Source organism: Diaphorina citri, unplaced genomic scaffold (assembly GCF_000475195.1).
Source record: "Diaphorina citri unplaced genomic scaffold, Diaci psyllid genome assembly version 1.1 scaffold321, whole genome shotgun sequence".
Taxonomy (NCBI): Eukaryota; Metazoa; Arthropoda; class Insecta; order Hemiptera; family Psyllidae; genus Diaphorina; species Diaphorina citri.
In genome coordinates, this window is record NW_007377756.1 from 126,149 (window position 1) to 154,110 (window position 27,962).

At 39.8% G+C, this 27,962-nt stretch overlaps 3 protein-coding genes and 1 long non-coding RNA gene across 5 annotated transcripts in view; 1 reads left to right on the forward strand and 3 right to left on the reverse strand.

Moving 5' to 3' along the window:
* On the reverse strand, positions 1-21,071 carry LOC103507549 (CAP-Gly domain-containing linker protein 1-like). The gene is made up of 9 exons (XM_026822368.1): positions 20,923-21,071; positions 16,945-17,646; positions 16,435-16,690; positions 4,722-4,969; positions 3,666-3,737; positions 3,147-3,277; positions 2,585-2,757; positions 1,696-1,847; positions 1-261 (listed from the first exon to the last, which is right to left on the reverse strand). The coding sequence occupies exons 2-9, from the start codon at positions 17,266-17,268 to the stop codon at positions 1-3; spliced, it is 1,617 nt and encodes a 538-aa protein (XP_026678169.1). The 5' UTR covers positions 17,269-17,646; positions 20,923-21,071.
* Positions 9,721-11,721, forward strand: LOC103507543. Its single transcript, XR_541266.3, has 2 exons — positions 9,721-11,021; positions 11,475-11,721. It is a non-coding gene; the product is annotated as an uncharacterized LOC103507543 (long non-coding RNA).
* Positions 19,766-26,900, reverse strand: LOC113466723. Of its 2 annotated transcripts, XM_026822387.1 has the most exons (5): positions 25,657-26,900; positions 24,221-24,407; positions 23,303-23,371; positions 21,848-21,917; positions 19,766-20,014 (listed from the first exon to the last, which is right to left on the reverse strand). In XM_026822387.1, exons 2-5 carry the CDS (start codon positions 24,341-24,343, stop codon positions 19,968-19,970), a joined length of 309 nt encoding a protein of 102 aa, XP_026678188.1. In that variant the 5' UTR covers positions 24,344-24,407; positions 25,657-26,900; the 3' UTR covers positions 19,766-19,967. The 2 variants fall into 2 exon arrangements, with proteins under 2 accessions (XP_026678188.1, XP_026678187.1); XM_026822386.1 differs by lacking the exon at positions 19,766-20,014 and having other exon boundaries at positions 21,381-21,917; positions 25,657-26,899.
* Positions 24,490-27,962, reverse strand: part of LOC113466718 (CAP-Gly domain-containing linker protein 3-like) — a 43,119-nt gene continuing 39,646 nt past the window's right edge. Inside the window, exons 4-5 of the mRNA XM_026822369.1 lie at positions 25,234-25,362; positions 24,490-24,689 (exon numbers count right to left, since the gene is read on the reverse strand). Of these exons, the coding sequence (XP_026678170.1) occupies positions 24,490-24,689; positions 25,234-25,362 (329 nt within the window). The remainder of the gene's footprint in view (positions 24,690-25,233; positions 25,363-27,962) is intronic.

Below are 27,962 nucleotides of genomic sequence, written 5' to 3' on the forward strand. Positions count from 1 at the left end.
TCACACCAGATATTTTTTTTTTTCTCTCTCCCTCTGGGGCTCTTTAGGAGCATAACTTCCTTCATTTTTTCTTCTTCTTACCTGTAGTTCTAGTTTCTGGCTTAGTTCTTGTTCCGTGCGTTCCGAGTGTTGTAGTTTAGCGTTGTACGTTTCTATGGTAGTCTCCAGCAGTGTTTCCTTGTCTCGTAGATCCTGGTTGAGTTTCTGTAGCTTCTCCGATGAATCGGAACTGTTGTTCATGAGCTGAGCGATGTCGTTCTCCTGAAATGAAATCACATCGAAAACAAATCTTTCATAATAAATACCTTCTTCTCTTCTTCTTCTTCTTTACCTTTTCCCACTCAAGTGGGGTCGGCATTTTTAGACAACAATTTCCAGTTGCCTCGGTTATGAACATCATCTACTGATAATCCCTTCTCACTAAGATCTTTATTCACGCAATTCTCCCATTTCTTCTTCGGTCTGCCTCTTGCTCTGCGTCCTGTCACTTCTATTCTGCTCACTTTCTTTCCAATATAATCTTCATCCCTTCTCATCACATGACCATACCATTGTAACCTTCGTTCTTGTATCTTCTTGGTAACTTCAGTCACTTTTAACTTGTCTCTGATCACTTCATTCCTTATTCTGTCCATCCTAGTCACCCCAAGACTCCACCTCAACATACGCATTTCCGCCACTTCCAGCCTCTTCTCGTGTACCTTCTTCATTGCCCATGTCTCGGCACCATAGATCATGGCAGGTCTGACAACCGTCTTATGTATTTTCCCTTTCAATCTCACATTCATCCTTCTATCGCACAACACTCCTGTCATCTTCTTCCAATTCATCCACGCCACGTTTATCCGGTGGGCTATTTCGCAATCCAGCTCGCCTTTACTGTCAATGGTGGATCCGAGATATTTGAACTTGTCTACGGTATTCAAACCAACGCCACCTAGATGGATCTTCTCAGCAGTTTCAACTCCAAAGTTCATTTGTACAGTCTTGGTTCTATTGATCTTGAGTCCCTTGTCTTCTAACGCCTTCCAAAGTAACCCGTTGAAATATTTGCAATCGAAAAACGAGTACAAATTTTCGTCGATGGCGGGATTCGAACCCGGGACCTTCTGCATGGCAAGCAAGCGCGTTACCACTGGACCAACCGTGCCCCTTTACTACTACTATTATTGTGGTCAAATTCTCAAATTATATTGAGGATAAAATTCCATAACTCGGCTGGGATTGAACCCATGCCCTCCTGTTTACCAGGCGAGCACCTTGACCACTACACCACCGAGGCAAGTTTACCTTGTAAGCACCAAGTCGCGGGTTAGTTACCGCCCGGGACCTTCATAAGCAGACCGTGACCAATTGACCATAATAAGACGGGAAAGAAATATTCATTTTTCGATTGCAAATATTTCTACGGGTTACTTTCTGGTGTTCTCGTGTTGACCCAGTACCTAAAAGGGAAGTACACATTGTGCCTCTTCTTGCCCATCTGGTAGAAGGCATACTACGGGATGGGCTTCCTACGACACAGACCACACGAGTCTAAATTAATAGTTGTTTCATTGCTAGGAAATAAAAACGGCGGTGATTTTTTTTTAAGAAATATCCATTCGTTCAGCCTGGGTAGCTGGGAGAGTACCGCGTCTACCTTGTAAACGTTAGGTCGCGGGTTCGATTCCAACCCGAGGAAAAAATACTCACCAGTTTATGTTTCTGTTCATTGACAGAAGTTAGCTTCTCCTCCAGGCTTGTCACCTTCCTCTCCACATCCCCCTTCTCCAGTTCCAGACTCTGGATGAGTTTCATCTTCTCCATTTGTGCCTCGTTCACGGTGGATAGTTCTTTCTTCAAATCTACAGAGCGGACGAGAAAAAAGAAAACAAGTGAGAGAAAATTTGAAGGGATGAGAAAAATAAATTAAAGCATGTGAGAGAAATTTTTCTATTGGGAGGACTTGGTAGATCCGGGGCACAATTAAACTCACATAACCTTTACCCCGAGTAAGTTTCATGAATCTTCTTCTTTCTAGCCTTTTCCCCTATTTAAATAGGGTCGGCGTTTCATGAATGTTGATAGAAGAAAATCCCGGCTTAGCCAGCCAGCCAGGTTAGCTTGGAGGATAGCGCGTCTGCCTTGTAGGCGTAAGCGTAAGGTCCGCCCGGGACGTATTTTATCGCGAACGGATAATGTTCGTTCTCGGAACGGCTGGCTTTCTTCTATCCTGTCTTTCTTCTCTCTTCGATTTCGGGATGATTAGACCTTAGCAGTTACAGTTACCTGTTATAAACCTCTTTAAAAAATCTCTCCAGATACTAAATCCTCTGGCTAGCCAGAAGCAAGGCACCCGTTCCCAATGGTTCACTGAAGTTAAGCAACATTGCACGTGGTAGGTATACGAATGGGTGACCATCTGGGCAATCGCGTGCTTGCTGCTAAAAAAAAAAAAATCCTTACCTTCCACCACGTTTTTCAACCCGTCCACAGCGCGCTCCCTTTCCTTCTCCACCTCCTCCAGTCTGACCTTTCATAGGTATCCGAATGGGTGACCATCTGGGCAATCGCGTGCTTGCTGCTAAAAAAAAATCCTTACCTTCCACCACGTTTTTCAACCCGTCCACAGCGCGCTCCCTTTCCTTCTCCACCTCCTCCAGTCTGACCTTTCCCTCCTCCTCCAGCCTCTCCATCTTCTCCTTCGCCTCCCTCAGCCCTTGCGTCACATCCACCAGGTTCTTCTCCTTCACCTCCATCTCGTTCTTGAGGAACCTGTAATAAGTTGATAGAGAAAGAGAAATAACCTTTACACTTTACTATCAACATGAAAAATAAGGAATAATAAGATGCCAGAATCACAAAAAACTTTCTGAAGCAACTTCCGTGTCCGCAGGTCCGGGTTTGATTCCCGGCGCGGCTACGCCGAGGAAGGCCAATAAATGGATGGGTGACTTAAACATTATATTGGGAATCAAGGGAGAAAGGGCTCTAGTCTTGATTTTAAATCATTACATGAAAGTAAAATCAAAAACATCAAATCAAGAATAATAATAAACTGAATATTAAACAAAATAGGTAGGTACATAAATACTGATTTTCTTTAACCAAGATCGAAAAATTCCCGGAGGGACGCGGGCCCCGCTTGTTGTTATTAGTATTACCTGATCATGTTGTCCTTGGTTTCCTCTTCCTTTTTCAACTCCAGCTGGAGGTGTTTCAGTTCCGCTTTGAGCTCTTCCACGATGGTTCGTTTTTCTTCCCGCTCCCTCTGAATTTCTGAGTTGAGCGTTGCCTTTAAATGGAATAGAATATACCTTGTTTATCCTGAACGAATAGATCTGTAGCCAAAACCAAATGTCAGCCCAAAGCAATCACCCTAGTTAGGGCTGATTGAGAGGCTGACGAAAAACGTCGACCCCGAATAGAATAGAATATACAATATAACCGGTTTATACTGATAGAATGAGACTGAAAAGTCCCTTTACTACCAGTCTAACCAAGGTTTTATGTATTTGGTACAGAATAGGTGTAAATTTTACGATAAAACCTTATCCTATCCTATTGTTAGAGTACCCTCTGTTGAACTTCTTAAAGAGTGTGGGAAATTGTGAACTAGGAATAATTTCACGATTTGCCAGGATCAATATATTAGACATTTTATGAAATACCTACGGACGTACCTTTTCGCTGTTCACTTGGTTTTTGAACTGTTCAAATTCTTCACTGAGGCTGTTTGATTTTATACCTAGTACCTAAGTGGCAGGTGAGTGTGTTTAAATTCCCTATTAACCACTTAACAGCCAGCATAACGAAAGCAGTGAATCCGCTGGGGTTGTAAAACAACTTCCGAAGCTCATTATTAAAATCCTAAATCTCCTTTCTTCTTTTTACTTTCTATTACATTAAGTATTGCAATCGGTCCGAATTAGCAAAGTCGGGTCCCTACTTAACGTAAAGCTGTGTCCACAAATAGTCGATCGACGCAAAGGTTGATCGACACAGTTTAATAGTAAATAGTGTGCACACTAGGTTGTTTTAGCCTTATAATACTTTTTTAATACTGACTGGCTGTTTGATTTTATACCTAGTACCTAAGTGGCAGGTGAGTGTGTTTAAATTCCCTATTAACCACTTAACAGCCAGCATAACGAAACTAATCATACAAAGGTTCCCTTGTCCCCAACCCTTGCATGCCTCAAGAGGTGAATGGGTCACTAAGTTGGTTTCATTTTAGCTCCGTGCTTTCCTGCATAAGACATCATGAAGCTTCTTCAGTTGAAATATTAAGGCCGGGGCCACGAAGTGAATTTAATAGTTGGTTTCATTATTCATTTTAGCTCCGTGCTTTCCTGCATAAGACATCATGAAGCTTCTTCAGTTGAAATATTAAGGCCGGGGCCACGAAGTGAATTTAACTAATTATTTTTTACTTTGTCTAAAAGAGGTAAAGTATTATTGTATGAAAAAGTGTAATTCCCTGTGTTCAAAATGGATACAATAAAATTTTTAGTAGGTAATGTAGAATTTATTTTATTTATTCAAAAGAGGTTCAAATATTTATTTTTAAATACTTAAGACAAGATTTGCTTTTCTGAAATACCTAGGTAAATATGGAATATTATTGGTTTTGCTTCTGAAGTAGAAATAAAGCAATGCTTTCATCACTTGTTGGTCTAGGTATGTACCTTAATAAAAAAAAGTACCATAAATATAATAAAATACGGCTAATGTCTTACCTCGCTCTCTTTTTTACTCAACATCAGACTCTCAATCTCCTTCACCTTCTCCTCCTTCTCCTCGTCCAATGTCTCACTCCTCTTCCTCATCTCCTCCAGACACCGTTCCGTCTCCACTTTCGACCTCTCCATTTCCTTTAGCACTTCCTTCATTTCTTCCATCATGGAGTAGAACTTGTCCTTTTCTTGGCTGACAGATTGAATTGTGGCCTCCTTTTCACTCAGACTGGATTTGGTTTGGTCGAATTCTGTGAGGAAATCAATATTATTGATTATTTATTTTATTTAAGAAGTTTCCATTTATTTGTTATTTGGAGAACTTGTCCTTCTCTTGGCTGACAGATTGAATTGTGGCCTCCTTTTCACTCAGGCTGGATTTGGTTTGGTCGAATTCTGTGAGGAAATCAATATTATTGATTATTTATTTTATTTAAGAAGTTTCCATTTATTTGTTATTTGATACAAATACCTCAATTCAATTTTTAATAAACCTTTATTTTTATTGTTTATAATTATGTTCACAATACAATGTTTATGTGGAAAAGTCTGAACATATTGGAAAAGACTGAATTATGTAAGTAAATAAATATTCAATAAATGGTAAACCCATCCGTAAAAGCCGGAGCTTGTGCCACGGACGGGGAAAACTTGACCCACTGGGATTCTAACTGGAGAAGGGTTAGGTGGTAGAGAGCGCCTAAGGCGTTAACCTCGCCTAGTGGTTGCCTTCCACTCAAGAGTCTATTATTATGATTAATACATATATAATAAAAAAAAGTACCATAAATATAATAAAATACGGCTAATGTCTTACCTCGCTCTCTTTCTTACTCAGCATCAGACTCTCAATCTCCTTCACCTTCTCTTCCTTCTCCTCGTCCAATGTCTCACTCCTCTTCCTCATCTCCTCCAGACACCGTTCCGTCTCCACTTTCGACCTCTCCATTTCCTTTATTCGCCTAGGGCTCTCTTGAACTTCTCCTTCTCGCTTATGATATCGTCTATTGTTTTCTGGTTCTCCTGCAGGAGCATTTTCAGCCTCCCTATCTCTTCATTTGTGTTGCTGAGTTCGTCAATTCTGGCTGTTTTCGCCTTCAGCTCATCGGATAATTTGTCCCGGTCTATTTTCAGTTCTTTCACGACGTCTTCTAGCTTGGCCTTACTATCGCTGACACTTTCAAGTTCTGTGCTCAGCTTGTCAAGTTTGCTTTTCTGCTCGGCAAGCGTGTCCGCTTTGCTCTTCAAATCTCCCAGCTGGGAGCTCCTCTCGCTCTTCAGCGTTTCAATTTCTTCGCTAAGTTTTTCCAGCGTCGCTGTTTTCTCTGTTAGCGACTTTGTGTAGCTTTCCACGCTCGACTGCAGGTCTCCGATTTGCTTTTCGCTGGCCACTATTCTTTCCTGGTATTTCCTTTCGCTTTCCTCAAGGGATTTGGCCTTTTCGTTGACGCTGCCTTCAAGTTGCGCCCGGGCTTGGGTGGTTTCCTTCAAATTCCTTCCTAAATCCTCGATTAGCTTCTCTTTTTCGCTCAGTAGGTTGTGTAGTTCATTCAGTTTATTATTCTTTTCCTCGTCGCCAGCGTTCATTTGCTCGGAAAGGGTTTCGTATTTGGCTTCCAGGGACAGCTGTGGTACAAGGACTCTTTAGTTCCATTAGAGACACTATTGCCAGCATGGTTAGAGTAGTTAGCTTGGAAGGTAGAGCACCTGCCTTGTAAGAAGCAGAGTTGTTAAAAAAGTAATTCCCATTACAAATTACAATTACATGTAATTGTAATTGAGATCGCAATTACAATTACATTCAAATGTGGCATCTTGGTTGATGGTTTGGATTTCCGTGGCCAGGGCTTCGTTGTGCTTTTGTATCTGCTCGTTTGTAAGTTTGAGCCGGTCGTTTTCCGAGCTGGCTTGACTCACTTTCTCGTTCACCTGTAAAATGAAAATTCACAATTTTCATATGCTTTGTAGATAGATTCAGATAAGTTATTTCACATTAGAAAATTACCCGTTTCCAACGGTTCATTGAAGTTTAGCTACGTTGCGCGTGGTTGGTAGACGGACGGGTGACCACCCGGGCAATCACGTGCTGTTGACTTTTCCCTGCCACCAGGCTGGATGAGGTTAATGTAAGGAGGCGGATAGCTTGTCGCCAAAAAGAGAGTAAGCACCCATGACTAACCCTTAGCAGGTATAGAGTGGCGTTAAACCAATAAAATAATCAGCACTCCGCCCCGCCAAGTCGAGAAAGTTTCACCTATAAAAATAGGAGCCGGTTTGGATGGTGGAGATTTTCTCTGGCAACCATTTCGTCCATGTCAACTTATTTAATTTCCATCTACTTCTTTTAGCACACTTTTTTCCAATCATACCTTCTTATCTAATGCCTCCTTCATTCTCCATCTTTTTTTTATTTTATTTTATTTATTTATTTTTTTTTAAGATGAGTGTTTCACCGCCGTTTTTATTTCGTAGCGATGAAACAACTGCTACATTGGACGCTTGTGGTCTGTGTCGTAGCATGCCCATCCCGTAGTATGCCTCTCATCAGATGGGCGAGAAGAGACACAATACTTCCCATTTAGGTGCTGGCTCAACACGAGAACACCAGAAAGTAACCCGTTGAAATATTTGCAATCGAAAAACGAATACAAATTTTTGTCGATGGTGGGATTCGAACCCGGGACCTTCTGCATGGCAAGCAAGCGCGCTACCACTGGACCAACCGTGCCCCCTAAACTAGTGCCAAACTTGCCTGCAAGTCAACTAAGGAAGAGTTAAACAGTGTATTTTTCGCATATAAAACTAGTAAAACGAAGCAGGAAGAGACAGTTTAACCATGTTTTTTTTTCCCCATTTAATGGAGCGGTTGCATATGGGTAAAAATTATAAATAAATGGCCGATTCCTATGTTAAAAGTTGGGAAAAATCCAAATCTGACGTCAAAACTCCGAAAAAATAACTGTAAAAGGTCGAAAATTCAATTTTTATTTTCCGTTCTAATGAAAGAGTTCAAATATGTGTGACGTCAGACTTTACGCATGAGTGGTCTAAAGAAAGTCCATTAATCCACCACTATACTGATGTAGGATTAGACTTTTTTTTTTTTTTTGGTTTGTTTCGGCCTACAGAGGACCACGTAGTTCTTACTTCTTATCATGTTTTCTCTTCATCCAGTAGATCTTCATTCTGGATGAATGGTAATTGAAATAGAAATACATATTGACATTTCTGTTTTTGTGTGCATAATGGCGGGGTCCACACAGTGAGATTCAACTCTTGGAACTGATTTTATTTATTTATTATTACTTTTTTTTCATGAAACAGCCAGATAGATTGTTTACTCCAAAAGTTAAATTTAAAGAGAGTTTAAACTGACATTGTGGCCCCAGCCACAAGTGGTGCAATATTGAACGTCACTTTGTCACTCGAGTGTCGAAAAAAAAACTCACTCACTCATTATCAAAATGATGAGTACGAAAGAAATTATACTAGCCACTAACCTGTGTAGAGTTTCCTTGCCAGTCTCAATCTCAGCTAACTTCTCCTTCAACATGGTCTCTGTCTTGGCCAGGTTCTCACCGGTGTGAGTCAGTTTCAACTCCAGATCCTTTTCCACTCCGCCCATCTCTTCAATCTTACTCTTCAACTCTTTCATGCACCTCGCTGCTTCTTCATTCTGGAATAATTGAAAGAAAGGAACGAAATTTTCAACTATGTTAAGGTTAACCATATTCAAATGCTTGTCACAAATATCGTTCCCTAATATTATTACACCTGGATAAATTTTATGACTTGAATTGGACTTGAACCACCAAACTCCATATCTAAAGTCCGACGCGTGAACCACTACACCACTGAGGTTGGTGTCTGGCTGGAGGACTTTACACAGCAAGGACAAAAGCCTGAAATTTCCCGTGCACTAATTGCTGAAACTTTGGATTTGGTCCTATGGACCTCAAAACGTGTTTTGTCACTAAAAAATGACCGTAGAAAATTTTACCGATTACATTTCCTTCCTTCCTATAGGATAAGGAAAGTAATAATAGAAAGTAAAAAAAGTGCATGTACAGTGGAACCAGTATAATTGGGATTCCAAGGGACCGGACAGGCAATTTTTTCGCACTTAACCAGGTTTCCCAAAACTCCATATCTAAAGTCCAACGCGTTAACCACTGCACCACTGAGGTTGGTGTCTGGCTGGAGGACTTTAGACAGCAAGGACACAAGCCTGAAATTTCCCGTGCACTAATTGCTGAAACTTTGGATTTGGTCCTATGGACCTCAAAACGTGTTTTGTCACTAAAAAATGACCGTAGAAAATTTTACCCGATTACATTTCTTTCCTTCCTATAGGATAAGGAAAGTAATAATAGAAAGTAAAAAAGTGCATGTACAGTGGAACCAGTATAATTGGGATTCCAAGGGACCGGACAGGCAATTTTTTCGCACTTAACCAGGTTTCCCAATTACAAATGAAGGGGTCACGATTTTTTTTTTTCAATCTATCCAGGTTTCTTCTACTTAGATATTTAGGTTTGACTGTACTTTAATTTTTTCCCCCATTTTTTTTCTCCCTCTGGGGCTCTTTAGGAGCGTAACTTCCTTCATTTTTAGTCCGTCCTTCCTTTATTATTACAATAGTAATAAAAAGGTATAAGGGACGGACTATTGTATTCGCTTCGGTGTCTGTCAGTCGGTCTGTCTGTCTGTCTGTCCCCATAGAAGGACTTATCCAAACCTAGTCGACCTATATATCAAATTAAAGGTCTTTTTACCAGGAACACGAAAATGGTGGTGCAAATTTTGTCCTAAAAACAATAAATCCAAAAAACAAACAAAAAAAAAAAAAAAAAAAACTGGGTTTTGGATGGTGCAAATTTTGTCCAGAAAACCATAAAGCCAAAAAACAAAAAAAAACTGGTTTTTGGGGGATTTTTTTCATATTTTCTCACACAAATGAGCTCTGATCTCGAAATTTGTCGCGACGACCTATGAAAAAATAAAAATGGTAAAGTACACATAGTGTTTTATACATTCAAGAAAATTCAATTCTAAAATGGTGAGATAACATGAAACCGTATACCTTCAAATGCAACATGAACTTTGTATTTTGACCTTTTATTCCGGTCTAGAAATAAAAGAGAAAATAACTACACACAAAAGAAATAGGGTACTTATGTGAATATTATAAGCATGGATCTCAGTAACGTAGGTACTTTACTCCTCACTAAGCTCTCCAACAGGTTCAAATCCTATAAAGAGCATTGGGAGAACGCCCATGCTATCACACGCTTAATAATAAAATGTTATAATACTTCAGTTAATAATCACAAAATCCTTTATGAAGTTCCTTCACACAGAAAACAAATAGGAATGCACAGTGGTATCATATGATAGATGATTTCATATACATATCTGTAGATAGTAGATACATACCTACTAACCTTCAAAAGAAAGAAAAAGAAACGCTCTCAGTAAACACTAAACAGACTTCCACAAAAAGCCAGTACATTTCATCATAAACAGTCTCCTTTTTTCATGAATACTTCATAAAGAACATTATCATTTAGGGGACTGAAATTATAAAATATTACACGACAAATAAATAAAATAATTATGCTAGGAAAACTCTGAGGGCAATTATTACTACTCACATAAGATAATATATAAATATCTCTATATTAACATAACAAAAAGGAAAAAGAAAGTGATCAGAATGAAACTAAAAAACCTGGAATGTAAGGACTGAACTGAACACCTCCATGTGAAATACCCGTCTTTAAAAATATATGTATGTAAGTAATAATTGACAGTAAAAAGCAACTATACAGTATGAAAGAACCTCGTATGTACATAGGTGAAACATACATCAAAAGGCACAGTGGTATCACTTTAGGGTAACGTAGACCAAGTACATATTTGTAGGTCTATCCTTGTCAGTCCCATCAGCAAGACAAACAAAATTTAAAAACGTCTCAAGGAATTGCTTACCTACTGTATATCTAAGGTGTCAAAACATGACAATATTTAACATGAGAAATGAGAAGCAAAAAGTCAAGACAGCTCTGAATTAAACGAATTATTATATCAGTACATGGATCTCAAAATTATCAAAGCTACAGGGTTCCATTCAATCCCTACACACCATAAAGAAAACAAGAAAAGGAAATCAGTTCAGTACCCTATATTAATTATTAACAAAGAAGATACCAGTCAGGTTATAGAGGGTACCCTTTAAACCCTAGGTTATAGAGGTTCACGCGAGGCCAATTTCAAACTCGGCAGTTCACTGAAAAAACAACGGTTGGTAAACTCATGGATTTTTTGTGGGAGAAACTAAGAAACACGAATTTATGAATGCAACTTTGCGATCACAGTACAATAAAATCAAAAACGCATTGGAGTAGATATGCATTCCATATCTTGAATCATATCAAACTCATTTCATTCTCTCTTCCCCATTTTGAAAATCGGCTCTCGTAGACGGCCGACAGAAATATGAAAATTTTACTGAATACAGCGCTCTCTAGTGACACTCTACGAAATGTTCTTCTGCGTTTTGAAAATCCAGATTCCAGATCAGTGATCAGATTTCAGATTATCCAGAACCAGAATCCAATCCAATCTTTTCAGTTCAGTTTTCAAGTTCAAGTCCTTTTTCAGAGGTTTTTAAGTCAAACCTGTCAAACATGAATATATCAGTGAAATTTAAGAAATATGGAAATAATTATTTCTGAAGTACTTACCTTTTTGAAGGTTGGTAAACTCATGGATTTTTTGTGGGAGAAACTGAGAAACACGAATTTATGAACTCAACTTTGCGATCACAGTACAATAAAATCAAAAACGCATTGGAGTAGATATGCATTCCATATCTTGAATCATATCAAACTCATTTCATCTCCTATAAGAAGGTACTTAGATAACTCTTGTTTACAAAATGTTCAAGTCAAAGAGGAGCAATATAAAAGCGGCATCCAAATGACCAACTTTCTCAAAAAAACTTGTTAAACTCATAGATTTTTTGTGGGAGAAACTGAGAAACACGAATTTATGAACGCAACTTTGCGATCACAGTACCTACAATAAAATCAAAAACGCATTGGAGTAGATATGCATTCCATATCTTGAATCATATCAAACTCATTTCATCTCCTATAAGAAGGTACTTAGATAACTCTTGTTTACAAAATGTTCAAGTCAAAGAGGAGCAATATAAAAGCGGCATCCAAATGACCAACTTTCTAAAAAAAAGAAAAAAAAGACCTAATATGACCAGGGAAAATGACCCAATAGTCAACTCCGAGCATTTGAAAAAAAAAAAAAAACTTCGCAACTTCGCGTATCATCCTGATTAACATAAATACCCACCATCAGGTCGTATCTCTGCATATTATAATGTCAGCACCAAACAAGTCTACATGGAATCGGCCTCAGGACACGTGACAGGCAAGTGTAGGGGTGAGGGCGGGTGGGTTTTACAATGTTTTCTATATGAGAGATGAGACATCCCAGATCTTAATGAGCCGATCCTGACCCACTGTGAGCAACAGTTTCCTAGTCTCGTCCAGATGGGTGTATACTATTGAGTGTTTCGAATCGTGGAATGACGCTAGGGGCGTGATAATAGAACAGTTGCGCTTACTGGGGTGATGTTTCAAAGTCAAAGAGCAGGGAAAAAGAGGACCAACGGAATTTTTCTTTTCCTTCTACGACTTCTAGACTCCGAGATAAATCGATTAAAAAATACCGGTAAATCTTGAACTCTGATGTCACGGCATACGCTCGCGTACACGATGACGTCACATCAAATGTTCCGAGCAAAGCTCCCTCGCAGGCAGCACAATAATGTGTTTGTGCGCATACGTTTCTGCGCATTTCTTTCTGCTCCTCCGCCAACGTGCTTGCATACTGGCGCTACCTAGCGAGGCAACTGCCTGAAGTCTGACGTCACACTCTGACTTTGAACTCTTTCATTTGAACGGAAAATGAAATTTGAATTTTCGAATGGTAATAGTATGGTATATTAAGATTTCGGTATGATTGTTCCATGTGGCTTTTGGAATCTGCTCCCCCATAAACCTGATGCCTGAATTGGCCCCACAAGGAGTAATTATTTTCCCTAAAATTCTCTTATAACCTCACTCTACATATTTAACTATATTCCCTGAATTCTCTTTCTCCCCACAGTGGTTCGTTGCCGGTATCCAGTGCAGAGAACTCCAAAGTTGATGACGCTTCCCCCTCCATCGACCCTATCAGCAGAGTCCAAGGTGTTTCTAGTGACCATGAACATAGCGCCTCCCCTGATAGGAGGGTCCAGTTCGAAATTGGTAAATCTAAAGCCTGCCACTTACTATCAGGTAGACCTGATCAGGTGTCAGGTATAGAGGTATACCTGATAGAATCAGTTTTACCTGATAAAAGAGTGTGCTCATCAGGTATCAGGTAGACCTGACAGACAGGTCTTTTCAGTTGTACCTGTCAGGTCTACCTGTTAGTGAATGCACACTAGAGAAACTCTTTTCATTGCCCAAATGGTCACCCATCGTCATACTAACCACGGGCAAAGTTCCTTAACTTTAGTGATCCATCGGAAACGGGTTCATTCCAAGTGTTGTCGCCGCTGGCTATAATGGTGTGATATAACGTTTGGCGTCTCGATAAGCCTAGACTCATGCTGAATATAAATGGCAAATTTTCTAACACAGATGTAGGTACCCTAAGGCGATACAGTCGCGTCCTTGGATCCGTGTATTGCTTATCCGCGTCCGTGTATTGCTTATTCTAAATCTAAACTAAACTAAACCATCACAAGCAATCGGCGTACCCTGGACACAACATTAGTTGGCCAAATATAAAAATAATATCAAATCAATAATATATTGATACAAATTTCATGCACTGCAAAGAATTTGTGGCAGATTGAACAAGAAATAAAGTTAATCCAGGCTTGAAAAGTGAGGGACAATTTTCGTTAAGCTTTTAAACGGCAGACGCGCTACCAACTAAGCTAACTAGGCTGGCTTAGATGCATAGATTAAACTTGGGGTAAGATTCCAATATTGTAAAAAATAAATAATAATAATTGAATTTTGAAAAAAAGTACGTACATACTTCCTTTCAATACCTACGTACTTGAAAGGTACTTTTGTTCTTACCTCGGCCTTGAATTTATCAAACTCAGCGCGAAGAGCCACGAAGCGCGCTTCGGAGGCCTCGGCTAACTTCGTGAATTCCGCTCGGTCAAAGTCGCGCTCCTTGAGTAGGCGCTCGATATGCAGCTGTTTCTCTTTGAGAACATCCTGGAAGAGAAGGGGTTAAGGTTAATGTGGTCCTGTGGGAAGAAGGCCATAAGGGGTTAATTAGTAATCCTGGGGGATGAGCGACTTAATAAACAAAGTTCAAACTTGTGCCAAGGTTAAGATTTCCAAAGCCATTGTTGATACAGACTACAGAGTATCACAAGTAGGGGGTTTAAGATTTTTAGGTTAATAAGTAATCCTGGGGGATGAGCGACTTAATAAACAAGTTCAAACTTGTGCCAAGGTTAAGATTTCCAAAGCCATTGTTGATACAGACTACAGAGTATCACAAGTAGGGGGTTTAAGATTTTTAATTTGAGAACGGCCGCAGCCACAAGAGTCTTCTTCCTCAGTCCACAGAGAAATACTGTCTTACACTCGTATTTATGAACAAGAATGGTCGTTCTTCGATCAGTCTCAAGTCAAAATTGACCAATCAAATGCCTTGAGACTATGCTTAGCACGAACTTAAGAGCCAGCATTTTGTTCATAAATATGGGTGTTAGTATTCTTTGGAATTCCAAACGGTTAGGGAAGAGCCCAGTCGTGGCGGAGAGTTTAAAAACATCCCAAATATCATGCCAGAATTATGAAATAATTTTACAGAGCCTATGAAGAGTGTGAAGAAAAGACGAATAAATGAAATACAGAGGAAGAAGATAAAAACGTAATTTTACAAACAAACATTCCTCCCAGAAATGAAAGAGCATGCATCCTGGCTTTGATCAAAACTTACCTAGATGGTACGAAACGAACCAGCAAGCAATTGAAAAACAAATCACACAAACACTTGAGGGCAAGCAAATTGGGAAAACCACGAACCATTACATCGAAAAGACTAGAAAACCGAATGTTTTGCTTAAATTAGGCCATCACTTGATACTGATGGTACTAAGTGGGTAAAGTTAGGAAGCAACATCAAGCGTGCTGGTAAGCGCGCGAACGTCAAGAGTTCGAAGCGCCATAATCATAAGGATGACCGTGAAACGAACCAGCAAGCAATTGAAAAACAAATCACGCAAACACTTGAGGGCAAGCAAATTGGGAAAACCTCGAACCATTACAACGAAAATACCAGAAAATACCGAATGTGCTTTACAGTCTTTGCACTCATCACTTGAGGTGGTATTGACAGTTTGTTGTAGAAAGCATAAATAAATTAGAAATGATTTTTTTTTTCCTCAGCATAATCATAACGACGCGACGGTTTTGTCTTTTCTGTACATCTTGTACCACACAATTTTCGACCCCCCCCCCCATTAAACTTGGATGACCGTTTTGTCATTTCTGTACATTTTTCTGTTCGGTACAGAAAAAAACCTATTTTCTTCAAATTGATTGATATAACAGGGTGTCTGAAAGCACCCGAATATCTCCTTAACAGCTTTAAGATGGATACAGAAAAAGAAGAAAGTAAAATAAAACAAACCAAGGCCAAAGCATAACGTAAGGTAAAACTTAAATACCTTGTTTTTTTAATGGGTAAAATACGTTGGTTTCCAAATGTGAAATACAAATTGTGTGTGAAGCTACAGCTAAAGCACTTAAGCTAGGGTATATTCACTATTCACATAGGGGGGAAAAAAATGGTGACTACATGCTACAATAGGCTACATGATGCTAGAACTAAAAGGATCCATCCAAGTTCAAACTGCAGAGATGACATTTTCTTTATTTACTAAGTATTATTATTTTAATAGAACAGTTGCGCTTACGTGGCTAAAGTTTCTAAGTCAAAGAGCAGAAAAAACGAGGAACAATGGAATTTTCCTTTTTCTTCTACGAATTCTAGATCCCGAGATAAATCGATTTAAAAAATACCGGTAAATCTTGAACTCTGACGTCACGGGAAACGCTCCCGTACACAATGACGTCACATCAAATGTCCCGAGCAAAGCTCCCTCGCAGGCAACACATTAATGTGTTTGTGGAAATACAAACTGTGTGTGAAGCTACAGCTAAAGCACTTAAGCTAGGGTATATTTACTATTCACATAGGAAAAAAAATGGTGACTACATGCTACAATAAGCTACATGATGCTAGAACTAAAAGGATCCATCCAAGTTCAAACTGCAGAGATGACATTTTCTTTATTTACTAAGTTAGAACAGTTGCGCTTACGTGGGTGAAGTTTCTAAGTCAAAGAGCAGAAAAAACGAGGAACAATGGAATTTTCCTTTTTCTTCTACGAATTTTAGATCCCGAGATAAATCGATTTAAAAAAATACCGGTAAATCTTGAACTCTGACGTCACGGGATACGCTTCCGTAATCCGTACACAATGACGTCACATCAAGTGTCCCGAGCAAAGCTCCCTCGCAGGCAACACATTAATGTGTTTGTGCGCACGTTTCTGCGCATTTCTTTCTGCTCCTCCGCCAACGTCTCTAGCATGCTTGGAATTCCGTACCTGTGCTCAGCAGTTTGATCTGATTGGTCAAATCTTCCACGGATTTCGCCAGCCGGTCCTTATCCTCGTTCAGACCGGCTATCAGCTTCTCACTCTCTCCTTTCATATTCTCCCGCGCTAGGCTGGCTTCCTCGGCAACCTTTTCGCTAGCCGACTTCGTGAGTTTTATTTCCGCTAATAAATCTTCCTTTTCTTTCAGAAGCTCCTTGATGGACACCGCCTGTGAATCTTTTTCCTCCGTCAACGCTTTCACCGCATCCTTCAGCGTTTGCATCGCTTGCAGTTCGGCTTTAACGGTGCCCAATTCGGTGAGAAGTTTGGCGTTCTCATCTTTTAGAGTTTTAAGCGTTTCGTTGAGACCGCTTTCACTGCTGGACAACGTTTCGGCAAGTTTATTCTTTTCTTGGGTGAGTGTTTCCATCGTTTTCCGTAGCTCTTCTTCGGTTTTCACAACCGTTGCGAGTTTCTTCTCCAACGCTTCCTTGTCGGCTTCGATCTGGTTGATTTGCATTCCTTCAGCGTTTGCATCGCTTGCAGTTCGGCTTTAACGGTGCCCAATTCGGTGAGCAGCTTGGCGTTTTCATCTTTAAGAGTTTTGAGCGTTTCATTAAGACCACTTTCACTGCTGGACAACGTTTCGGCAAGTTTATTTTTTTCTTGAGTGAGTGTTTCCACTGTTTTCCGTAGCTCTTCTTCGGTTTTCACAACCGTTGCGAGTTTCTTCTCCAACGCTTCCTTGTCGGCTTCGATCTGGTTGATTTGCACGATGTAGTCCTTCGCCGTCGTCTCCAACTCTTTCGTCAGTTGCCCTTGCATTGTCTCCAAGTCTTTCATGTTCTCACACAGGGTTTCCTCTTTTGCCTTGTTCTCTTTGGTCAACTCCTCAACGCGGGATTTCAACTCGGCAATGTTAGCCTCGTAGGTTGCCTTGTCCGTTTGGATTTGCTTGATGAAATCGCTTTTATTCTCCTCAATCTCCTGCTTGAGCTGGGCGATTTCTGTCTGTGCAAGCTCATGCTGGATTTTCAGTCCGTCCAGACTGGTCTTGGATTTTTCGTCGCTGCTATAGTGCGATAGTTTGAGAGAATCGACTTCTTCTTCCAGTTCGGACACTTTTTTGGCGTCGGCTTCGAGAGTTTGGATGCGGGCGTTCTTCTCGGCTACCACGGACTCGAGTTCTTTGATACGCTCCACGTTCTGCTTGTGAATGTTCTGAGGACAAATCAGAGGAAATCACACATTATGTTATTCATAATGGGGCTCAACCACTTTTTTTTTTCTTCGCTGATAAAGGAAGTTCGAAACACGCTGATCTCAATAGAAATGCTTAAAATTTCATACATTATGTTACTATTTTTTTCCATTTCTTTTCTTTTCAATTTATTGGAATCTTACCCTAAGCTTACCTCGGTGGTGTAGTGGTCAAGGCGCTCGCCTGGTAAACAGGAGGGCGTGGGTTCAATCCCAGCCGACGTATGGAATTTTGGTTAAGAGAATTTTCGACCTTTTACAGTTATTTTTTCGAAGTTTTGACCTCAGATTTGGATTTTTCACTACTTTTTACGTAGGATCGACCATTTATTAATAAATTTTACCCAATTGCAACTGCTCCATTAAGGCTAGAAAAACAGTGGAACAAAGGGCATAGAGCTCTCAGTCCTATGCGGTTCTTGGTCATCGTTTCCCTCTAACTGCTCCATGCTCTTCTCTTCACTGTTTTAGCCTAAACAATAAACATCTTGTTCTAAGCTGACAGTCTAAATAAAGCACTACTTATACTATAGGTCTCTGTTTTCAACTTGAATGGACCAGATTAAAATAGATAATAATAATAAATATATAAAAAAAGTGTTCTTATTTCCAATAGCTAGAAGTCTACAACCTTCTGGTAAAGCTAGAAAGCAAAAATCACAACTTAAGAACTAAAGGTGCTAATAAAAATATATAGGTACTTGGATCAGTTGTACTATGTAAATGTAAAAAAATAGCAAAGCAACAAAATAATAAAATGTTGAGAGAATATTAAAATATTTGGTTTAGAAAAACGAAAACAGCCTAATAGCATAACCACCTTAAAACAAAATCTTGAAAAAAATAGAAAGTAAAAAAAAAAAAGTTTGGACGGAAGAATTCAAAAATACGTGTGCGTCACAACAACAACAGACTTGAAAATCAATCAATTTAAAAATAAAAGAAATTGAAAATCATATATCAAATCAAAAGTGAAAGACTGGAAAGAAAATCAATTTAAAAAAGCATATAAAAGAAATTAGAAATCATTTCAAATCAAATTGAAAGACTTGAAAATCAATTTCAAAAAGCAAATAAAATAGTAAAATCAAATCAAACTCAAACTGAAAAATTCAATTTAAAAATCATAAACTAAAATAAACTTGAAATTCAAATCAAATTAAGCTCAAACAGAAAAATTCAATTTAAAAATCATAAACTATAAATGAACTTAAAATTCAAAGTCAAAGCCGAAACACACTAGGTAGATAAAATCAGTAATGTGAATTATTAACCTGAGAGATTTCAACTTCGGAGAACATAGAATCTACCATGGACATCTAAAATCAAAAACTAAAATAAACTTCAAATTGCAATTCAATCTGATCAAAACTGAAAGAAATCAAATCAATTTCCAAAATGATATAAAATAAATTCTAAAATCAAATCAAACTCAAAGCCGAATCACACTAAGGTAGATAAAATCAGTAATGTGAATTATTAACCTGAGAGATTTCAACTTCGGAGAACATAGAATCTACCATGGACATCTAAAATCAAGAGAACAAACCAAAAGAAAACGATTTTAATTCTAAGAAAATAGCTAGTTTGGGGTAATGGGACTACCTGGCCAGACAGGGCCATCAGTATAAATGAAGTATGGTAATATGGGACATCATTCTAACTTAAGAGAGAGAAAAAAAACTTAGATAGGTACCTCTAGCTACCTAGTAGTTTGGTTTAACGTTTGGTGACGAATTTTGGTACAAACATTTTTGTATGTGTACCTAACGGGTAATTCTGGTAAAAAATTCGAGTGTAATGGAAAATAATAAATAATAATAAAATTAAAATCAAACACAAAACAGTTGGATAGAAGAAGAAGAAGGTTTTTGGAAACCCTTATCTTGGTGGTAATGCCCTGAAAAAAAAACATACTCGATATTGTGAGCAGCACGTTTTTATGTTAAATTAAAATAAAAGGGCGTGGGTGAAAAAAAAACATACTCGATATTGTGAGCAGCACGTTTTTATGTTAAATTAAAATAAATTTAGTGAGTATATATATAAAAAAAAAAAAAATGTGTAATGTGTGAATATGTTTAAACACCTGATATAATTATCTTTGGTCCGAAGGGTTCCTTGAGAGTTTGAAAATAATAATGCTAGAGTGCTACTCTCTGAAGGAAAAATAAGTAGCATTACTTTGAATTACATATTGCCAATTTTTACATAAAATAGAAAGTAAAAAGCGCTTCCAAGATAAGGGTCCAAAAAACTTTGGGTTGGGATAGTACATAGAACTAAAAGAAGAACTCAGACGTGTCTCCCCAGTCGGGATAGTACACAGATTAACGATTTTTTTTCCATTTCCCCAAGGGATTTTTTTTCTAAGGAATTTTAATTGTGTTAGGCATAAATACTTGTCACAACTGTCGTTCCCCACCTAATACACTACGCTAAATTTCATGGTCTCACTTGGACTCGAACCACCAACCTCCAGATCCAGAGTCCACCGTGCTAACCACTACACCACTGAGGTTGGCTTCCATTTCCCCAAGGGTTTAACCAATAAGGGGAGGTAGGCGTAACCTATTTCTCCTGTGTTGATCATATGAAAAGCACCTCTCCAGGTGTGACGAAAACGAGCCCCATCTTTCATTTAAATAAATGCGTTCGGCAAAACGAACGAGGCTTTACCAAAAATCTATTTCAATCCTACCTTTCCCTTCTTCATCCAAGGTTGTAACAGTAGGTAGGTATATGTAATTTTATTTAATTCAATTCCCAATTATTTTTTTTTTTTTTTAAATTTCATATGGGGGTAAGATAAAATAACGAAGATAACGAATTTTTCCTACCTGGAACTCGATAGAATTGAGCGATTCCTCTTCAAATTGGAACTGAAAGTCTTCCGTTTTCTTCTTCTCCTCCTCCACAGCTCGACACAACTCAAACTTCTCCTCCTCTAAAGCCTCATCGCGGGATCGATTCCCGCCTGGGGCGAACTTTATCCTAAACATATAAGGCTTGTTCTCGGAACGGCTGACTTTCTCCTATCCTGTCTTCCTTCTCCCTTCGATTTCAGGACGCTAAGACCTTGGCAGTTACAGTTCCCTCTATTTATTTAGACTCTTCATTGGTTATAATTCAATGCACACAAATACAAGAAATTACAAAACAAAGGGCGAAATTATTGTCTGGGGCAATCTCTGCCATTTAACCCTGTCATCAAACTTCTTTTAAAAAATATCTCACCTGGAACTCGATAGAATTGAGAGATTCCTCTTCAAATTGGAACTGAAAGTCTTCCGTTTTCTTCTTCTCCTCCTCCACAGCTCGACACAACTCAAACTTCTCCTCCTCTAGTTTACCGATGATCGTTTTGTACTCCTCGGTACGGGGTTCGACCTAAAAATAATAACAATAATGTTAATTTTAGTGTAGTGGTCAAGACGCTCTCCTGGTAAACAGGATGGCGTGGGTTCAATCCCAGCCGAGGTATTTTATCCTCAATAAAATTTGAGAATTTGACCACCGTAATATGTAGTGGTAGCCTACTGCTGGAGTAAAGGGACTTTTCAGTCCTATGTGAGCAGTACAAATAAGCACTAAGTGTTTTATTATTATTTTAAGAGGTTTGACAGAGGGAACTGTAACTGCTATGGTCTTATCGTCCTGAAATCGAAGAGAGAAGGAAGACAGGATAGGAGAAAGTGACGAATTTTGGTACAAATTTTTTTTTCATCATTTTTGTAGGTGTACCTAATAATTCGGGTAAAAAATTCGAGGGTAATGAAAAATAAGAATGAAAAAATCAGCACTAAACAGTTGGATAGAAGAAGAAATTTTTTGAAACCCTTGAACCCTTATCTTGGTAAGGTGAATACGTTTAAACACCTGATAGAATTATCTTTGGTCCCAAGGGTTCCTTGAGAGTTTGAAAATAATAGTAATAAGTAATAATAATGAACGCTACAGTGCTACTCTCCAAAGGAAAATATGTATTAGAGTCACTCCGAATTATTGCCAATTTTTACATTATCGAGAGGAAAAAAAAAAAAAAAATCGAAAGAACTGAGAAAAACGCTTCAACCAAGGGTCCAAAAAACTTTGGGTTGGGATAGTACATAGAACTAGAAGAAGAACTCAGAGGTGTCTCCCCAGTCGGGATAGTATACAGGGTAATAGAAAGCGGGCATCATTTTGATCGGCAAATCATCGTAAAAGTCGAACGGAGTGAAGAAGGGAGCCTAGAAGAAGAAACAAACAAACAGAACGGAACACATCACGGGGACAGTACAGACCCGGCGGGAGTGAGCGTGTTAAGAAATTGAACGCAGCAGGCGTGTTAATTGACAAATATTCAATGTGTTAAATGACAGGGATTCGTTAGTATTACGAGTAAATTTATTCTAGATATTATGTGTATATTGTGTCCACTGTTCTTTTAAAGTTAAAAGGATAGATGAGTTTTTTCGGATGAGGAACACAACACGAGAGACCCAGCGGAAGTGAGTGTGTTAAGAAACTGAACGCAGCAGGCGTGTTAATGAAAAAACATTCAGACTTCAGAGTCGGATTAGTTACAATAATTCGTTAATTGATTTCAATAGAGTTAACCCTGATAGGCTCATTGTCGGTTTATCCTTTTAAAAGGACAGATGAGGTTGAAAGCCTTTTCCGCATGTCCGTATGGACACTGCGAGGACTATTAGGTTCAATCAGTGTTGTCTAAGCTATATTAAGAATATTTCATCATAATTAGAGGCATTAGATGCCAGCCTGACAGGTACACCTGATCAGGTCCGTCCATCAGGTCTACCTGATAGTGAATGGCTGGCCTTACCAATGAGACCAAAGAAGGTAATAGTCGAATATTAGTGAGATTAGCCGATGAAAATGATGCTCTCTTGTTGCATTGCTCTAGAATACAAAATTTACCTAGTGGTAAGTAATGGTAATAGTAATAATTAAAAAAACACTCCAATAATTATGAATAATATAATAATAAGCTAACAATAATTGTTAATCCAGGCAAATATAATATATTAAATAATAATTCCATTTATTGGTAAATATTAAAAACGCCGATTCCGCTTGAGTGGAAAAAGAGAACGTAAAAGAAGAAGTTAGATGGATGTTGAACATCTTTCAATTTCCCTTCATAATGCAAACACATGCAACCGGGCAAAATCATGCAAGATTAAGTTCAATTAAAAAGAAGAAGACATGCGATAAAGTAAGACGATAGTGAAAATAACATTCGATAATAAAAACTACGAGATTCTAATGTAAAAGTTCTCAGAATTATTGAAACTAACTATCTCAAAGGGAAGTTTTCCCACCCATTATTGATATTTACCAATACTCGTATCAAGGAGACAGAGTATATTTCACACCAGTACTATTCCACACCAGTTTCGATAATAATAAGCGGGTTCGAATCCCAACCAGCACATTTCACGGACTGCGAGGGTCCTTGACTTTTTACCCGTCTAATCTATTAACTATGTGTAAAACTACAAAGGATAGACAATAATTATCTATGTGTCTATTCTACTATAGTAATTATATTCTACTCTACTATGGAACTATAGAGGGACAGGCGTAGAAGACAAGAGTTGGTTTAACATACCTGCATGGAATTCTTGGATGCCGTACTGGGAGTAGCAGAAGTGGGAGATTTCACGATGGAGCTGGGTCTCTGTACAGACAAAGTGAAAATAAATACAATAATAACCAAATCAAATTCTTTGTGTTAAAGCAGAGCTTTTTCACGACTATTGTGGATATGACAGCATTACTGAATGCCTCTTTTACAATTAATTTTCATCTACCCGTATCATCATCTTTTTACACTGGTAATACCGCTACTCGATTAAAGTAGATTTTCAATTGTCCTCACGAGACTGAGTGCATCCCCACTCCAAGCACAGAGCCGAAAAAAAACTTCGACCAAGGCGAAAATCGAACCCGGGACTACCGGAATGCAAGCCTACTGTGATACCCATTCGGCCACGGAGGTTGGTCCCATTTTTCGGTAGAATTCAATAGGATAAGGATAGTCGTGTCATGTTCACACCAGATTTCACTTTCCTTTCCTTTTTTAACTTACTCTAAGATTACTCTTCACGCTAGTCGTAGTAACATTGCTAAAGTTACTGGTAATAGACTCGCGGGACCCAGACCGTCTCAGTCCATGATGTACGGCGCAGGAGAGGCGCTATCCTGAACGGATAAGGTTCGTTCTCAGAACGGCTGGCTTTCTCATATCCTATACTCCGTCTCTCTTTCATTCCGGGAAGATCTCTATCAAACCTCTTTAAGCCGGCAGTATGCTTGGAGCTTTGCTCTCGGAGGGAAACCTCGCATCGATTTTGAAACCCTCATATGTGACAAGGATGCAACACGATTTCGGCCGCTTTTTGGCGGTTTTCAGCTGTACTGACTAAACGTTTGGAGACATTCAATAGGGTTAGGAAAGTCGTGTAATGTTCACACCAGATTTTCCTTTCCTTTTACTCTCTAAGGTTACTCTTCACAAAGAACTTACTCTAAGGTTACTCTTCACACTGGTCGTAGTAACATTGCTAAAGTTACTGGTAATAGACTCGCGGGACCCAGACCGTCTCAGTCCATGATGTACGGCGCAGGAGAGGCGCTTGGTGCCCGACATGGGGGATTTGGAGACCTTGTGCACCGGCGCGAACAGCCCGAACCGGGGCTCGCATTGGAAATAGCTGATGAGAGACGAAAGAAGAAGGAGAAAATGAGTAATTATAAGCTTGAAGTTACTTCCTTGAACTTGCGTCAAATTCTATGTCAAAGCCTCGAGAAAACGAGCCTTGACATATGAATGAAAGAAGAATGTAAGAAAGTAAGGTTGAAGTTGTGGTATGTACTGCGATATGATAGGCTCGGCTTCTTGGGTTTTTTTTTCCCGTGTTTGGGCTCACATTGGAAGTACCGCGCCTGACCCACTTGGCCGTCGTTTTTTCCGACCGGGTCGTCTAGGACCACACCTGGGAAAAAGATCAAGAACAAATTTTCAAAACACAATTCCTAAAAAAAAAAGAAAAGAAAAGATTCCATCTTCCCTTTTTTGCTGAAATTTGAACCAGCGAAATTTTCAGCCAATCAGATGGCTTAAACCGAGATGATAAACTTTAACGGGCCAGCCTAGTTATGTAGCTTGGTTGGTAGCGCTCCTGCCATGTAAGCGCAAGGTCGCGGAATCGATTTCCGTCCGGGGCGAAGTCTATCCTTTAAACAGATAAGACTTGTTCTCGGAAAGGCAGGCTCCTCTTATCCCGTCATCCTTCTCTCTTCGATTTCGGGACGATAAGACCTCCGTTGTGCCAGCCTAGTTAGCTCGGAGGGTAGTGCGCCTGTCTTGTAAGCTCAAGGTCACGGGATCGATTCCCGCCTATCCTAAACAGATAAGGTTCGTTTTCGGCCTATCCCATCATCCTTCTCTGTTCGATTTCGGGACGACAAGACCTCCGTACTAGCGCTAGGAAATGTTTACAATCCTACATCCTACCGCCTTCCACTCTACCGACTTACCTGCCCAGTCGCCCGGCGCAAACTTGGTCTCCCCGATGAAGGCGATGCGTCCCGACTTGGTGCCGCCCACATACACGCGATCTCCTATGATGAAACTGTCGGTATCCTCCGTAAGCACTTGACTCGAGTCTGAAATGGAAACAAGAAAACAGTTTTGAAATGGGTTTCTGTTTTCTGTGGTGATTGTCATGGTGGTAGTTTGCATTATTTGAATGCAATACTTCTTTATTTAAGAAGAAGAAGAAGAAGAACAATAGCGGACATAGGCCTGATCAGGGCCGTATTTAGAGAGGGGGGCGATACCCCCCCCCCCCCTTCCCCAGGGCCATAACCGGAATTTTGTCGGGGGGGGGGGGGGGGACGAGGGTTAAAAAAGGGATGTGGGACACCCTGTATACACTATTATTATTGGCTAAAACTTACCGTATGCCTTCCACAGTGCCATCATTCTTGCCAATAGGTTCATCCAGTTCTACCCCACACCATTCTCCCTGGGCAAACTGGGTTGTGGGACACCCTGTATACACTATTATTATTGGCTAAAACTTACCGTATGCCTTCCACAGTGCCATCATTCTTGCCAATAGGTTCATCCAGTTCTACCCCACACCATTCTCCCTGGGCAAACTGGGTTGTGGGACACCCTGTATACACTATTATTATTGGCTAAAACTTACCGTATGCCTTCCACAGTGCCATCATTCTTGCCAATAGGTTCATCCAGTTCTACCCCACACCATTCTCCCTGGGCAAACTGGGTTGTGGGACACCCTGTATACACTATTATTATTGGCTAAAACTTACCGTATGCCTTCCACAGTGCCATCATTCTTGCCAATAGGTTCATCCAGTTCTACCCCACACCATTCTCCCTGGGCAAACTGGGTTGTGGGACACCCTGTATACACTATTATTATTGGCTAAAACTTACCGTATGCCTTCCACAGTGCCATCATTCTTGCCAATAGGTTCATCCAGTTCTACCCCACACCATTCTCCCTGGGCAAACTGGGTTGTGGGACACCCTGTATACACTATTATTATTGGCTAAAACTTACCGTATGCCTTCCACAGTGCCATCATTCTTGCCAATAGGTTCATCCAGTTCTACCCCACACCATTCTCCCTGGGCAAACTGGGTTGTGGGACACCCTGTATACACTATTATTATTGGCTAAAACTTACCGTATGCCTTCCACAGTGCCATCATTCTTGCCAATAGGTTCATCCAGTTCTACCCCACACCATTCTCCCTGGGCAAACTGGGTTGTGGGACACCCTGTATACACTATTATTATTGGCTAAAACTTACCGTATGCCTTCCACAGTGCCATCATTCTTGCCAATAGGTTCATCCAGTTCTACCCCACACCATTCTCCCTGGGCAAACTGGGTTGTGGGACACCCTGTATACACTATTATTATTGGCTAAAACTTACCGTATGCCTTCCACAGTGCCATCATTCTTGCCAATAGGTTCATCCAGTTCTACCCCACACCATTCTCCCTGGGCAAACTGGGTTGTGGGACACCCTGTATACACTATTATTATTGGCTAAAACTTACCGTATGCCTTCCACAGTGCCATCATTCTTGCCAATAGGTTCATCCAGTTCTACCCCACACCATTCTCCCTGGGCAAACTGGGTTGTGGGACACCCTGTATACACTATTATTATTGGCTAAAACTTACCGTATGCCTTCCACAGTGCCATCATTCTTGCCAATAGGTTCATCCAGTTCTACCCCACACCATTCTCCCTGGGCAAACTGAGTTGTGGGACACCCTGTATACACTATTATGTAAACCAACCGAATGTAAAGTAGCAATTAAGATCCCGTGTGTGGGTTTTCAGAATGTATTTCAGTGGGACTGCAACAAGCTGAATTTGCATTTAGAAAGCCCTCGCGCGACTAGTGTACTTAGCGTAGGTCAGATGAGATCATGAGATGTTCTGAGTAGGTTCAGAGATCATGAGATGTTCTGAGTACATTCTACATTATGGGTATGACCGTGCTTGGGTAGGTACTCGTATGTATTGCTTTTGCGCATTTTCTAAACTTAGCGATTGTAATTACACGATAGCCCGCATGGGATTTTTTCTAACAAAACAGCAGGTAAACAGTCCCCCAGTCAGACCAAGGTTCGGTTTATCAATAGCATTTATCAGGCTGTTATTGGCCTGTCTAATTAGCATTGATTTAAATGTGTTTTAACTGGTTGATAATTTCAACAGCCTGATAAAAGCACTTGTTAAACCGAACCTAAGCTGGTCTACTCCCTAAGCCCCTATTTAAAGTCCCCCATACAAAAACAGTCAGTGCCAGAAAAATAAAAACTTGCCATACCATGTGCAGACTACAGAACAGAAATGCAGAGTACACATTTATACAAACACAAATTTATACGTGGACCCAGTACCCTAGGAGGGGCGTGACTTAATAACTAGAGAGGGCGGAGAAGGCATGGCTTGAAACTATAAAAGGTGGAACACAAAGGTATACGTGACCAAAACCCGGGGAGGGGCGTGACTTATAACTATAGAAGGCGGAGAAGGCGTGGCTTAAAGACTAGAGAAAGTGGAGAAAGAGGCGTGGCTTCCGAAAGTCCCCCATACAAAAACAGTCAGTGCCAAATAGAAAAATAAAAACTTCCCATACCATGTGCAGACTACAGAACAGAAATTCAGAGTACACATTTACACAAACACAAATTTATACGTGGACCC

Bases quoted from the DNA above. Each gene is read 5' to 3' on its own strand.
- LOC103507549 (XM_026822368.1), bottom strand. From the start codon at position 17,268: ATGAAAGACTTGGAGACAATGCAAGGGCAACTGACGAAAGAGTTGGAG. The intron at 3,738-4,721 runs GTAAGACATTAG...CCTGCCACTTAG, and splicing joins TGAGTAAAAAAGAGAGCGAG to GTACTAGGTATAAAATCAAA. The intron at 1,848-2,584 runs GTAAGGATTTTT...TCCGCTCTGTAG, and splicing joins GTTGAAAAACGTGGTGGAAG to ATTTGAAGAAAGAACTATCC.
- LOC113466723 (XM_026822387.1), bottom strand. From the start codon at position 24,343: ATGTCGGGCACCAAGCGCCTCTCCTGCGCCGTACATCATGGACTGAGA. The intron at 21,918-23,302 runs GTATGTTAAACC...TTCTTCTTCTAG, and splicing joins CATCCAAGAATTCCATGCAG to GCTCCCTTCTTCACTCCGTT. The intron at 20,015-21,847 runs CTGTATACTATC...AAAATCGTTAAT, and splicing joins GATGCCCGCTTTCTATTACC to CTGTGTACTATCCCGACTGG.